This window comes from Spinacia oleracea, chromosome 6, assembly GCF_020520425.1.
Source record: "Spinacia oleracea cultivar Varoflay chromosome 6, BTI_SOV_V1, whole genome shotgun sequence".
Taxonomy (NCBI): Eukaryota; Viridiplantae; Streptophyta; class Magnoliopsida; order Caryophyllales; family Amaranthaceae; genus Spinacia; species Spinacia oleracea.
The window spans coordinates 28,773,386-28,788,507 of NC_079492.1; the positions used below are offsets into that span (position 1 = coordinate 28,773,386).

Sequence of the window (15,122 nt, forward strand, 5' to 3'; positions counted from 1 at the left end):
CACATGCTTTGATATTTATACATAAATTAAAATAGACATATATGATTTTGTTAGATTCATCTCGATTTATATTTTGATAATATCAACTTTTATAATTATTACTTATACACAATTAGAGATATTAATGAGTAAAAAACGTGTATTTAACAAGCGTTAAAATCAAAACATTACAACTAGAAGAAAACGGAAGACATATATACATATGAAAATTAGTAACACAATCATACATCCAATGTTTTCTAAAAGTGTTTTCAAAACAAAACACAATGGAAGCTTACATGGGCAAGCAAGGCAGCCTGGAAGCGAAATGGAACTCAAATCATCACTCAACGGGAGAAATGTAGAAAGCGCAATTGCTAGAACTAGAAGATGTTTCACAAAAGCAGTTTCAAATCTTAATCCTCTGTTCTCCATTGCAACGTGGTGTTGTGTCTGAGTAAAGAAATACAACTACTACGTATAAGCATTTCATGCTAATTGATGTGTGGAGGTTTGGGGGGTTCAATCCCTAATAGGGGCAATTTGAGAGAGAGTTCTCCTTACTATCTCACCACTCTGAAAGTCCTAGCTCAGTTACTCGTTTTACCTTAAAAAAAAATTGTAGTATTGTTACTTTAAATTAGAACGGATCAGTTTGGGCCGACTCAAATGAAAAAACCAGAAAGTTATCACGGGCCAGGCATAAAAAAATTTGTGCCTAAACCAGATATTCCGGGCCAACAACAGCGGGCTTCCAAGTCAACTTGGGCAATTTCAGTTTTGAGTGGCCCAAAACCCACCTAAAAAATTAAAAGCAGGCCGGGCTGCAGGCCAGCAGGCAAGGTTCAAGATATTCAGGTCTACTTTAAATGAAAAAACCAGAACGTTCTTATGGGCAGGCTAAACTTCAAGTCAAAATTTTTGAGCCTAAAACAGATATTCCGGGCCAACAACAGCAGACTTCCAAGCCATTTTGGGCTAATGTTAAACCTAAATTTCAGTTTTGAGTGGCCCAAAACCCACCTTAAAAAAATTAAAAGCACTCCGGGTGGCAAGCCAGCAGGCGAGGCTCAAGATAATCAGGCATACTTTAAATGAATAAAGAAGAGTAAGTTTTGCCTGTTTAACGAAGTACTGTATTTGTATGGATGCTTCCATCTAGTCACCCAACTGAATTAAAGCCGTTACGCCAAATACAATACAAAACAAAACAAAACAAAAAAATACAAAACAAAAAACAAAAAGAAGGGAAATAATTTTATAACATTGTCTATTTAGCAAGATACTAAGAGACATTAGAATAAAAGCAACACCTACGCAACACTAACAACAATTTTTTTTTAGTAAATGCAACAAAACAGCCAAGCTGATTTTATGGAGAACATACCGTACAAGGGAAAATGAAATTAATGTACAAACATTATAGTAATAACCAGAAGAGTTTTGTACCTCCGCGGCCTAAAAATTTGGCATGAATAACATTCATTCTGTATAACATAATTCTAATGTCTTTAACCAATTGATTATTACCATAACTTCAGCAAAAAGGAATCCAAAAAAAGACCTTCTCAATGAGCCGTATGCCTGTATCAATAACAGGAAATTAAAATTATAAGAAACAGGTATTTTCGTACTCCGTATTTCTACAACATCGGTTGACAAAATCTGGTGTTCACATAATAATGTAGGATAATATAGATGCATAAAGCGCAATTTCAGGAAACAATTTCCAAACATCTATCACAGGATCACATGCATAACAATAATATAGATCAGATTTAGACGAAAGAATAATCACCCTTGTAGCGTGTTCTCCCGTTCGTATGTAAGCTTCGAAGATATGAGAGCCCCACTTGTTACTCATCTATTTAGTCCACAAACACCAATTGAATCCCACGTATGCTAGTACGGAAGAGAACGATCACGATCAATCTCTTGCTTTGTTTGGGAAGAACGGCGTTTCAGAGAATAAGAGTTAGGGTTTTTGTGTTTTCCTTTTTGTCAGATATTCAATCACGTAATTCCTAAATCCCTGACATTATAACTATTATAATGTTAGAGCTTTTAGGTTAACACAAAGCCCAACCTTATTTCTCTTAGCAGGCCGGTTTCCATAGGACCTTTTGGGCCCATTTCAATTAGTGCTTATATGTGTGACCTTATAGGATTAATATATTTTAATTGTAGGTCCAATCAATATTGTCCTACTAATCACATTTATTCTCTAGCAAGCAAATATGATTACTAAAATAATTAACTTATTATCTTCATAATTAATTCCTATTTATATTTAGTCATTGCCGGAAATGTCTAAGGACATAATTCCTTCAATCTCCCACTTGTCCGAAGACAAGAACACAATGCTAAATTCCTTAAGTCTCTTAATGCCAAAATTTGATAACACACTGTTATTCTCAAATTCTAGTTGCTTGATCGCCGAGTTCGAACTGTTCAAATAAAGATTAACATTTTAATCCCATTCCGCATGGCCATGCAATTTTTCAGTTCTCGCTCATCAAGAGGCCCAGACACCATTCCTATCTAATAGGAGGACTTATTCACTCTTGTATGACAATAACTCCCACTCAATTTTTAGCCCACCTGATCACTGCCTTTATAACCTCCTTTTACGGCGCGGCGTTTAACAGCGTCAAGGTTAAACTAATTGTCTCATGGTTATTAAGACATACTCATGTCTAAGGAATTCACTAAATATAGAAGTTTGATTCTACTTTTAGAATCTAGTTAAGTCAAGTCTCATTTTTTAAATATGCATCCACATGATTAATTAGAAATCTCTATGTCTCCATAGCCCATGGAACTGCGCTATCAATTAATTACATGCTAGTCTTCACATAAATCACTTATGTCCAATTTAGTGATTTAGACTAGGGACTTTAATAAGTTGTGATTTCAGTTCACTTTATAGGGTTCCTTTATCAAAACGTTTTTCGATAATCCTATTTGAAAACACAAGTTATTTGGACATTTTATTTAATACTAAACCAAACAATTAAATAAGTATGAACTTTTATTGATAAACATTCAAAGCATAATAAATGTCTTTACAATTGTAAACGTGAAGTAAACAACCTAAAGCCATTCTCCCATATGCCTAAGCCCCATAGACCTAGTGACTCTTATGCTTAGGTTGAGCAAGCGGTTTTGTCAGAGGATCAGCCCGTTATCCTCAGTATGAACCTTGCTTACTTTCACATCTCCTCTTTCAACGATCTCTCGAATAAGATGGAATCTCCTGAGCACATGTTTGGATTTTTGGTGTGATCTGGTTTCCTTGGACTGAGAAATGACACCATTATTGTCACAATACAACTCAATGCCATTTTCAATGCTAGGAACTACACCAAGTTCACTAATGAACTTTTTGATCCAAACAGCTTCTTTTGCTGCATCACTTGCTGCAATATACTCAGCCTCTGTTGTAGAATCTGCGATGGTACTCTGCTTAGAACTCTTCCAGCTCACAGCCCCCCCATTGAGACAAAATATGAAACCAGATTGTGATCGGAAATCATCTTTGTCACTTTGGAAGCTTGCATCGGTGTATCCGGTGGCAAACAACTCATTATCTCCACCATAGACCAAGAAATTATCCTTAGTCCTTCGCAAGTACTTAAGGATATTCTTTGCTGCCATCCAGTGCGCCTCTCTTGGGTTTGACTGGTATCTGCTGCACATACTCAAGGCATATGCAACATCCGGTCGAGTGCATACCATGGCATACATAATGGACCCTACTGCAGAGGCATAAGGAACATTACTCATGCGCTTGACCTCATCAGGTGTCGAAGGACACCGAGTCTTGCCAAGTGAAATGCCATGTTGCATGGGAATGAAACCTCTTTTGGAGTTTTCTAGCTTGAACCTTGCAAGAACCTTATCAATATAAGTCTCTTGGCTAAGTCCAATCAGCCTTTTGGATCTATCTCTATGGATCCTTATTCCCAAGATGTACTCAGCTTCTCCTAGGTCTTTCATGGAGAAACAACTTTTAAGTCATTCCTTGACTGATTCAAGCATGGTCTTGTCGTTTCCTATGAGTAGTATGTCATCCACATACAATACTAGGAAAGCAATACTACTCCCACTCAAGTTCTTGTATATAGAAGACTCCTCTTCATTTCCGAGGAAGGCAAAAGATTTGACTGCCTCATCAAATCTGAGGTTCCAACTCTGGGATGCTTGCTTTGGCCCATAAATGGACTTCTTAAGCTTGCAAACTTTCCTTGGACTGTTTGGATCTTCAAAACCTTGTGGTTGTGTCATGTACACATCCTCTTTCAAGAACCCATTCAAGAAGCGGTTTTGACGTCCATCTGCCAAATGTCATAGTCATGAAAGGCAGCAATCGCAAGGATTATCCTAATGGATTTCAGCATGGCTACTGGTGAGAAGGTTTCATCATAGTCAATAGCATGAATTTGTCTAAAACCTTTTGCCACTAGTCTTGCCTTAAAGACATCAATGTTTTCATCTTTGTCCTTTTTCAGTTTGAAAATCCATTTGCAACCAATGGGTTTAACCCCATCAGGCAAAGTAACCAAGTCCCATACTTGATTGGGCTTGTCATAGGTTCACATTGAAGTCAATACCAAGGTTCAGATTAATTGCGAACAATTAATTCAGTGAGATCAAGTGATCGGAACAGCTAGCTGGAGCAATGCTTCCGATCAGTGAGTTCTAATGAATATTAAGCTCACAGCTTACTCTTGACTGAACCTACAAAGTCACACCAATGACACGTAACAGATCACCGGATTAAATGAATCGGAAGCATCGAAACATTCCCGACTAATGTTACGAATGGCTGCAGCCAGCACTAACTATTACCGCCGGCCAGAACCACCATCGCCGGTCATCTTCCACGGGAATGACAAAGCCACGCCGGTCGACCTCAACCACCAACAGATAACCGGCAGCGAGGCCAACCACCGGCAGAAAAGGATGCCAGCCCGTGGACAGCAGCGATTAGAATACGACGGAAACGACAAGCACGCTGCTCGTCGGTCTGCCTCCAGTTTGCCGCCCCTTTTCAGCCGCCCTCCGTCGCCCCAATTAACCCTCCACCGTGGCTCCACCGTCGCAGGTGGTGGCCACCCAGCCATGGTGGGCAATTTTATTTAAATTGTGCAACAATTACCAATTTAAATTAGTATTTATCCAACCTTTGTTTAAAGATTAAAATTTTTAATTTGGGTTTAATAATCCGAAAATTATGGCAGAAAATTTGAATGATTTAACAAAATTAAAACTGAATTTTAGGTTTATTAAAAAAGTTAGATTTCAATTAGAATCTTTATTCAAATTAAATCTAACAAAAATTCAAAATTTAGGGCATAATTATCTAATTTTATTCAAATAATTCAGAAAAATAACAATTATAATCCGAAAAATTCGAACTAAATTATTAGGAGGTTCTATTGAATTTTCTTAACAAATAAAATCAAAAAATTTAATTGGTATCCTTAAATTTTATGATTAATCGAATTAAACATAAAAATTAACTAAATTCAATAATTAATATACAAAAATTCCGAAAATTAGTTAAAAAATTATCAAAAAATTTCGGCTATTGTATAAAAATTAGAAGATGATCAGTAAATTTATTTCACAAATTAAAAATCAAATCTTTAATTGTTAACAAATTATTTCCATGATTAATCTTATTAACCAATAAATAATTCAAAATCTAACGCATTTAATTTTAAAAAATACGAAAATTTTTGTGTGGCATCAACTGTTAATTTCGGCCTTAGGTTAAAATTTTCGGAATTTTATAAATTTATTTTGAGCAAAACTTAAAGAAATCACGATTTATTAATTCCTTTCGATTAATATCATATATTAATTTTGTAAATTCAAGCCATAAATAAATCTTCCCTTAATTGAATCAAAATAATAATGTTGCATACAATCATGATCATAAAATATTATGCAAGAGGCTAAAACTGATACCACTGTAGGATAATATAGATGCATAAAGCGGAATTTCAGGAAACAATTTCCTAACATCTATAACAGGATCACATGCATAACAATAGTATAGATCAGATTTAGACGAAAGAATAATCACCCTTGTAGCGTGTTCTTCCGTTCGTATGTAAGCTTCGAAGATCTAAGAGCCCCACTTGTTGCTCCTCTACTTAGTCCACAAACACCAATTGAATCCCACGTATGCTAGTACGGAAGAGAACGATCACGATTAATCTCTTGCTTTGTTTGGGAAGAACGGCGTTTCAGAGAATAAGAGTTAGGGTTTTTGTGTTTTCCTTTTTGTCAGATATTCAATCACGTAATTCCTAAATCCCTAACATTATAACTATTATAATGTTAGAGCTTTTAGGTTAACACAAAGCCCAACCTTATTTCTCTAGCAGGCCGGTTGCCATAGGACATTTTGGGCCCATTTCAATTAGTGCTTATATGTGCGACTTTATAGGATTAATATATTTTAGTTGTAGGTCCAATCAATATTGTCCTACTAATCACATTTATTCTCTAGCAAGCAAATATGATTACTAAAATAATGAACTTAATATCTTCATAATTAATTCCTATTTATATTTAGTCATTGCCGGAAATGTCTAAGGACATAATTCCTTCAAATAAAAGGAAGCATCATATGTTGTCATTAACATTGAACCATTCTTTCGGGATTTCTTTAATCCAGGAGAAGAGGAACCATTAGCAAAACGTTTAAGTTAACTGACATACAACATGCAAGTAGCTTTACCCTATAAATTAACATAATCTCAAATGCCAGCAATAGCAATAAGATGCACTCTTAACTTAAACAAAACGGTGAATTGGGTGAAATAAACAAACGTTGAAGCAATTACCGAAAGGTCTCTCATCTTTTTAACTGATGACAAATTGAGAAATCCATAGCTCTTAAATATTTGCAACTGTTAGTAAACAAGGGTGTCATTACCAAGCTCATTGGATAATATAACACCCTTCTTAACTAAATTACAGGAGCAACTTTCCCATGATTCTAATAAAGTAAGCTTTACCTCAAATACAACTCAGTTTCTTCTTTCTTGCAAGGCATTACTTAGCTGCCCTCCCATCCCTTTTGCTCTACTCAACGCAGTTTCTTACAATACTCTCTCTCTTATAAGGCATTGGCATTCAGTCTTTCAAAGACCTGTCAAAAGTATAACATATAGTGATAAAAAAAAAGATATAGGAAGAGAGACATAGTACAATGGATGTCAGTGCAATCAACGAAGAAGCTCGAGAGATTGATGATGAGCAAAAGGTTCCTCTTCTCCAAGATATACCACCTTCTACAGTAGACAGAAATCCAATACAGCAAGCCATCAGCCAGACATTTCAGAGCACGGCTCACTTGGCCAATTTACTACCAACTGGAACAGTTATGGCCTTCCAGCTTCTCGCACCGGTTTTCACAAACCAAGGTGAATGTGACCCGGTCAGCAGAACGATTACTTCCATCCTAATTGCTTTTTGTGGGTTGTCATCTTTCCTACTAAGCTTCACTGACTGCTTCAAGGACAACGATGGGAATATCTACTACGGGTTCGCCACTTTCAACGGTCTGTGGGTCATAGATGGGTCAACAACAATTCCATCCCAACTTGCTGCTAAGTACCGTCTCCGGTTCATAGATTTTCTACATGCTTTCATGTCAGTATTCGTTTTTGCAGCAATTGCCTTATTTGATAAGAACACGGTTCAATGCTTCTATCCAACGCCATCAAAAGAGACCCAGGAGATTCTTACAGCACTACCTGTTGGAATAGGAGTCCTTTGCAGTATGCTGTTTGTAGCATTCCCTACACATCGCCATGGGATTGGTTTCCCCCTAACTGCAAATTGATAAATTGGTTTGCCGTGACTAATATTCCAAATTGTATATTTCCATTACACGCATTCTATTGTATATAGCTCCACCTGCTTCTCTTTCTCCATTCACCTTGTATGATGCTCTAATAAGATCAGTTCATCTTATTACAGCGTGTATTAGAAAATCAATAAGTCACACAATACGGAAAGAGAGAGAGAAGGACGAAGACAAGTTTACCGCAATATAACTCTGCAATAGAGACAAACAGCTAAATCATAGTTGTTTTAAACAGAAGCTTATATCATTTTGATGAAATTATCAAGAAATACTAGCAAATTGTTCAAAACAGAAAGGTTCCATGTGATTCCCAGTGATATAAAATAAAACTTAGAAATAAAGGGGAAAATAAAGCTTAACCTCTGCATTCCGTTTTCATAGACAGTAATTATCTTTGCGTGGCAGAAGCTCTGAATAATTAAGAACCCCTAGATATCAATAGGAAACTAGCACAATAGTGCAGCCACAAGGCAGTAGTGAATTCACAACTCTAGTAGTCTAGTCACATTAATTTGCATTTAGATTTTAGATAATTCCAATAGCAAGCAATACTTCTTTGATTTGATCTGTTTTCTTAATATGTCATTATATGGCGACCTCTGACAAAACACCTTTATTTTTAACATTGTAACTAACAAAACAATCAGGATTTCCCTCAAAAAACAAAACAACCAGGCTAAGGTATATTTTGCACCTGATCACATGCTCCAGTTCAGAACCCACTTTGTCAAATTAAAAGTTCCTCACTTGAGTCGCTTCTATTTTTAGTGCCTTCAATGGATAAATAGAAGAATAAATGGCAAACCTTAGATTTAGAACAGTGTCGCAAAAAAAGAACAAAGGAAAACAAACCTGTAAATAGCAACCCACCTTGCAGGAGATATGTTCATTCAAGATCATTCTTAAAAGCCAAAAGTTACTAACAAGTTGAACTAACAAGAACCTGAACCTGCTGAACTGCTATGCACTTATGGTCACACACCATTCCATTTCAAAGGTATTCTAATCTACAGACAACTTCTCAAGCTCATCAATATTCTGTAACAACAGCACCTGGAAGCTTTCAACAGACTCCACCATCTTTTTCTGATCAAGAAAAACTTCTAAGATAGCCTTCCATAACTCCTTATCTGGTAGACAGCCATCACAAACCATCTCATCAACAACGCGGCAAGTTTTGTGCAGGTCTCCTTTCTTGCAGAAGCCTTTGATAAGTGAAATAAATACTTCAGGTTCAACAGAGAGCCCTCTTGTTCTCATACTCAGGTACAAACGGAACGCTCGAATGAGATCAACCTCACAAAGTCCTTGTATGACAATGGTATGAGTCCTAACATGAATGGTCCAAGTTAACCTATTGAGTGAGATTCCAGCAAGGACCATTTCCTCGAGGAAATTGGCAGCCTCCTGGAACTTTCTCAAGTCACAGAATCCCCTTATGATCTTACCATACAATGCGGCATCAGGTTTCAGACCTTGAAGTTTCATTCTATCAAAAATCTCTAAAGCTTCACAAAGATTTCCATCTTTACAAAGTCCATAAATTAAAGTACTATAAGTAATCATGTTTGGAGAAAGATTTTGGCGAACCATCACATCCAATAGACCCAAGGCATGTAAAGAACGGTCATGCTTGCAAAGACCATCCATCAAAGCACTGTAGGTAAACACATTTGGCTTAATGTTTTTGCTTCTCATCTCCTCAAACAATGTCAGAGCATCACCTAACTTTTCAGATTTACACAGACCATGTATCAAAGTAGTGTAGGTAACAACAGTTGGTAGACAACCTTTTGCCTCCATTTCTCTGAAAAGTTCATTTGCTTCATCAATTCTTCCCCATTTACACAACCCACTAATCAATGTACCATAAGTATATGAATCCGGAGGACATCCACGAAGTGGCATTTCACGGAATATATTAGAGGCAGCATCAATTGTCCCACTGCTTTTGCATAGGGCTTTGATCAAGATGTTAAGAGAAACAACAGTTGGTGGAATACCCAATTCCTTCATATAGCGGTAAAACCTCATGGCCATCTTTAACTCGTTTTCATCAACGAGTAAGGAAAATAGAGTTATGTAAGACTTCTCGGTGAGTTTGCATTCATATCCTTTTGCGCTCTCAAAAATTCGAATGGCCTCCAATGGCTTATGAACCCGACCATATCCTCTCAAAATGGAGAGGAATATGTCTTCATTAATCTCACACTTCTCTTCCTTCATTTTTCCAAGGAGCTCCTCTGCAGGTCTAAACTGGTTGGCAGAGACTAATCTAGATATCATACGCCCAAAAGTTGTATGGTCATGTTTATAGCCATTTTTGTACTCAGCTGTTGCTGAATCAAATATCACAATGGCTTTAGCCAAGTCCTTTTCAGCTCGAATGAGCTGTTCCACTTGTGATGTTGTAATTTTCTTCGACCACTTCAATGCCGCCCTGGTTCCCATAATTGTGATGATTCACAATGTTATGGATGTAGAAAATCAACCAAGCTCATACCATGGTTTGGGATGTTTTAAAACAAACCAAGTCCAACAACATGTAAACGTCCTGCAGAAATGGAAAACAACACACCAATTGAATCCATTCCAATGTCTTAGATTGAATCGAAATTATTCATTCATATCAGGCCCGTCCCTGAGCCTGGGCAGGAGGGGCTCCCGGAGAAAAGGCTCATTTCCACAGTTTTCCATCCTAAGATAAACGGGTTATAAACAAAAGCCTGCTAAATTAGGCTGAATGGTTAAAGTGGTTCGACGGTTTTGAGGCCTTGTTAATCATCAAATAACTTATGGTATCAGGGGTTCGAATCTAACCTAATACACTATCTTCTCATGAACAAAACCACCCCTACCACCTACATTTCCTCAAGCTTTAGAATTCAAATTTATTTATTTTTTGAAAAACCCCAAATTCTTATTCAATCAAACTCATATTCAACGAAACTTAGTATGCATAAAAAACTGATTTTCAAGAGGGATAATATGATTATCAACTATAAATAGGAACTGGATATTGAGACATAAACAACACCAAAACAAAAGCAACAAAAAAACCCAACAGAATTTATTTAACAAACTGCAACAATTGAAACATCGTGTTTGGCAACAGAACGAATTAAACACTTTTTTGAATCCATAAATACAAATAATATCAACAATAAAATCGATACAAAATAGAAAAGTGACATAATACAGGAGAAAAAGAAGCTATACACTGTCGTCAACACCGGTATAGCAGCGGCAGAGAAGAAGTGGTTGGAAGTCCCCCAAATTGAAAATGCGCAATGGAAGAGGCGCCGCCCACTAGAGGTGGTGATACAACCGAAAGTTGGAGGTGTTGTATGCGAGTTGGAGTTTGAGGGAGCCTTTCCTAGTTAATGTCATTGATTGGAAAAACTTTCCAAGCAAATGGCATTTTTGTAAATAATTGATGATTTTATTACGAAAATGCCATTAAATATGGGTTAAAGTACAGTGACATGTCATCAAATGTGGACTACATGTACGGTCATTATTGTATTTTCATAACACATCAACAACTATATAATATACAGTCAACAACTCACAATATACAATAAGCTTCTACAATAAACAATCTACAACTGTAAATATACAGTCACTCACTTACCAATAAATAATATTGCATTTTAGTAATCACCAGCAATCATAAAATATACGGATATTTCATGAAATACCCCCGAGTTTTGAAGTAATTCACCAAATGCCCATCAAGTTCCAATAATTCACGAAATACCCCTGACAATTGACTTAATGTCCAAAATACCCTTACTTTTAACGGCCCGTTAGTCCGTCGTTATCCTAGTTTCATAATTCACCAAATAACCTTATTATTAAACTTATTTCACCAAATGCCCCAAACTTAAAAATAGTTATTCTGATGTTCCAACGGCTAGTTTTTTCGTTTGAAAAGTAGCCGTTGGTCTTGCTTGGCTATAAAAACCCACTTTCTGAATGTTTCTTGTAATTTAGATGTTGTTTTTCTTTGCTTTGCTAATTGCATTAGATTTGTGTCATGAGTTTTGTTTCAAAATCATCATCCACACACAATGAGTCCACATATATTAGAGTACCTAACCAATTTTGCTATTGTGATAGGAAATTTGTCATCTGAAGCTCCGATACAACACTCAATCCACAAAGGTTGTACTACAAGTGTGATCCTTGCAACAATCTGAATGGTGCAAGGGAGTAGTTGAGCAAGAAAACAGGGGGCAGCAGCATGAAGGACAATACAGGGGAAGCTTAGACGAAGGAGAAAATACTGAAAATAGGGGAAACGGTAAGATGCAATAGCACTTGAAGCAAATGAAGAAAAAGTTGATACTGTAATGTCAATACAAGACATCTTACTTTGATTTTGAAATGAAGAAAGGCTAATCCTATTTATGTCATGGTTTGGGATGGATAGGCAGAACTTAGGACTAAAGAGAGCAAGCAAGTACTTTTAGCAAAGAAAGGTCAAGACTTCAGACAACTCTTAACAAAGAAATTGGGAGGCAAACAACATGTGAAAGAAGTCCGAGGGCAGGGTCTTATTATTGGTATAGAGTTGGATGTACAAGTTGGCCCGCTAGTTGATGCTTGTTGAAATTCAGGAATGTTAAATTGTTAATATTAATTGCTGGAAAAGGAAAATAGTGAGATTGGTTCCTCCACTGACCATATTAGAACAGGAGCTCGAAACAGATTCTGAGATTCTCCTCAAGTGTTTCCCGTCCGTGGGTTGAAGCAGTGGAGTTGAATTTGTGTACGATGAATCGATGCTTGTCAAATTTCCTTGTGACCTCAATAGATCCAAAGCTCATAATTGGCATCGTAGCTGTAAATCGGGAATAAGTTTCCTACTAGCTTCTCTTTGGATTATGCCTTGGGTTTAATGTACAAATTTTCATTTCAAGATATCCCACTCGTTAATCAGAACATTGATTTTCTTTGTTGCTTGGATTCATTTCATAAGTATATTTCTCCCTTATTATAAGGCTTAGTTTGTTATTTTGATACCTATAAATTGCGTAGCTTTGTATTGAGTGGAACACACAATCAACATTATTATTTTCTCTTCGTACTACGTTTGTTCAAAATTAGCCTTTAGATATTATCACAACTTTAGTGGATCAAGAAGGCATAAGCAAACAATAAGCAACGACTAATTTTCAAACGAAAAAACTAGCCGTTGGAAAATCAGAATAACTATTTTTAAGGTTGGGGCATTTGGTGAAATAATTTTAATAATAGGGGTATTTGGTGAAATAAATTTAAAAAAAGGGGCATTTGGTGAATTATGAAACTAGGCTAACGGCGGACTAACGGACCGTTATTAGTAAGGGTATTTGGGGCATTAAGTCAATTGTCAGGGGTATTTGGTGAATTATTGGAACTTGATGGGCATTTGGTGAATTACTTCAAAACTCGGGGTATTTCATGAAATATCCGTAAAATATACAGTCAACGACAAGTGGTATACAATCAACACCGAGTAATATACAGTCAATACCTCCAAATATACAGTCAACACTTAACTTTATACCACCTACAGTTTTCGGGCAAAATATTTACAAAAATGCCATTTGATTGGAAAAAATTTCCAATCACTGAGATTAACTCGGAATTTCTCGAGTTTGAGGAGCCATTCCGAGTTAATGTCAGTGATTGGGAAATTTTTCCAATCAAATGGCAATTTTGTAAATAATTGATGATTTTATTACGAAAATGCCATTAAATGTGGGTGACATGTCATCAAATATGAGCCACATGTACGATCTTAATTGTATTTTCATAATACATCAACAACTATATAATATACAGTCAACAGCTCACAATATACAATAAACTTAAATGAGCCACATGTACGATCTTAATTGTATTTTCATAATCAATCCACAACTATAAATATACAGTCAACCACTTTCTAATAAACAATATTGCATTTTAGTAATCCATCAACAATCATAAAATATACAGTCGACGATAAGTGTTATACAATGAACACCGAGTAATATGCAGTCAATAACTACAAATATACAGTCAACCCCTAACATTATACCAACTACGATTTTCAAGCAAAATTTTACGAAAATGTCATTTGATTGGAAATTTTTTCCAATCACTGAGATTAACTCGGAATTTCTCGAGTTTGAGGAGACAGATACTCCGTAATTCATTTGGGCATGGTGGACTCCGTATTAGACTGGCCTGTTCTTTTAAAATTAACTACTCCGCCCATTTCTTTTTGTTCTTTCAATTTTTTTTTTTCCGGTATCTCAAAATTGCATAATTCTTAAATGGACTTGGTCCACACTAAATTTATTGTGGACCATGCCTAAAAGAAGATCAACAATTTGTTCATAACTTATTTTGGCATGTTTAACATGATTATTATAGAAAATAATATCAAATTGGTGTCCTTGATACATGTTGTGCTCGAATAATGTGATTTTAAGTCACCATTCACTTTTAAAAATATATGGTTACTATGATACAAAAAATGGTTATTATATCTAAGAATTTTGGTGTTTCATTTATTATAGTCACTATATGAACAATAAAGGTCTATATATATGTAAAAAAGGTGCTAGATAAAATTATTGGTTTTGGGTCCACACTAATGTTATTGTGGACCAGGTCCACGCAAGAATAATTCCTCAAAATTTTATTTACATTTCTTCTTATATATCACATAAATACTTTAATATTCTATCAAATTTTGTCTATATTATTATTGTAACTAATTAAATTTATTGGGTCATTTAATCTTTCACACTTTTTCATTGATATATTAAAATTTTCTCATTTTCCCAATATCAAAAATTTGGTAAAAGTGAAAACATTATAAATAAACATAATTTTCCTTGTTTAAATAAAAAAACTGAGGAATCTCAATGCACATTAACTAATTTTTAATAAACGTGTAAAAAGCCAAATGTAAAGAACAAAAAGAAACAGAGGGAGTAGCTTTTAATCTCGTTCCAGTTACATAAGGGTCATTTAGCCGTCTTTAAGAGTACTAATTTTATTGAGGATTTGTGATTTTAGGGGGAATATATAATTGTTGAGGTGAAATTTGAAACAATATACTCCGCATTATTTAAATGATGATGTAATATTGAGTGTTAGAGAGGGAGATGGAGTGGAACTGTGGAAGAGGCATTGAAGCTGTAAAATACTTCATATAAAACAACAACAACAACAACAACAACAACAACAACAACAACAACAACAACAACAATTG

General features: G+C 35.7%; 2 protein-coding genes across 15 annotated transcripts; one reads left to right on the plus strand and one right to left on the minus strand.

Moving 5' to 3' along the window:
• Nucleotides 1-1,228: 1,228 nt before the first annotated feature.
• LOC110784891 (pentatricopeptide repeat-containing protein At5g46100) lies at nucleotides 1,229-11,258 on the minus strand. Of its 14 annotated transcripts, none has more exons than XR_008922556.1 (6): nucleotides 11,087-11,258; nucleotides 8,738-10,421; nucleotides 8,562-8,638; nucleotides 7,014-8,059; nucleotides 6,840-6,905; nucleotides 1,229-1,563 (listed from the first exon to the last, which is right to left on the minus strand). XR_008922556.1 is itself a non-coding variant. In XM_021989338.2 (2 exons), exon 2 carries the CDS (start codon nucleotides 10,316-10,318, stop codon nucleotides 8,870-8,872), a length of 1,449 nt encoding a protein of 482 aa, XP_021845030.1. In that variant the 5' UTR covers nucleotides 10,319-10,421; nucleotides 11,087-11,258; the 3' UTR covers nucleotides 6,836-8,869. The 14 variants fall into 14 exon arrangements, 1 of the variants encoding a protein (XP_021845030.1); XR_008922555.1 differs by having other exon boundaries at nucleotides 8,720-10,421; XR_008922557.1 differs by lacking the exon at nucleotides 8,562-8,638.
• LOC110784892 (protein DMP4-like) lies at nucleotides 7,208-7,974 on the plus strand. The gene has a single exon (XM_021989339.2). The coding sequence runs from the start codon at nucleotides 7,208-7,210 to the stop codon at nucleotides 7,841-7,843; it is 636 nt and encodes a 211-aa protein (XP_021845031.1). The 3' UTR covers nucleotides 7,844-7,974.
• Nucleotides 11,259-15,122: the final 3,864 nt, after the last annotated feature.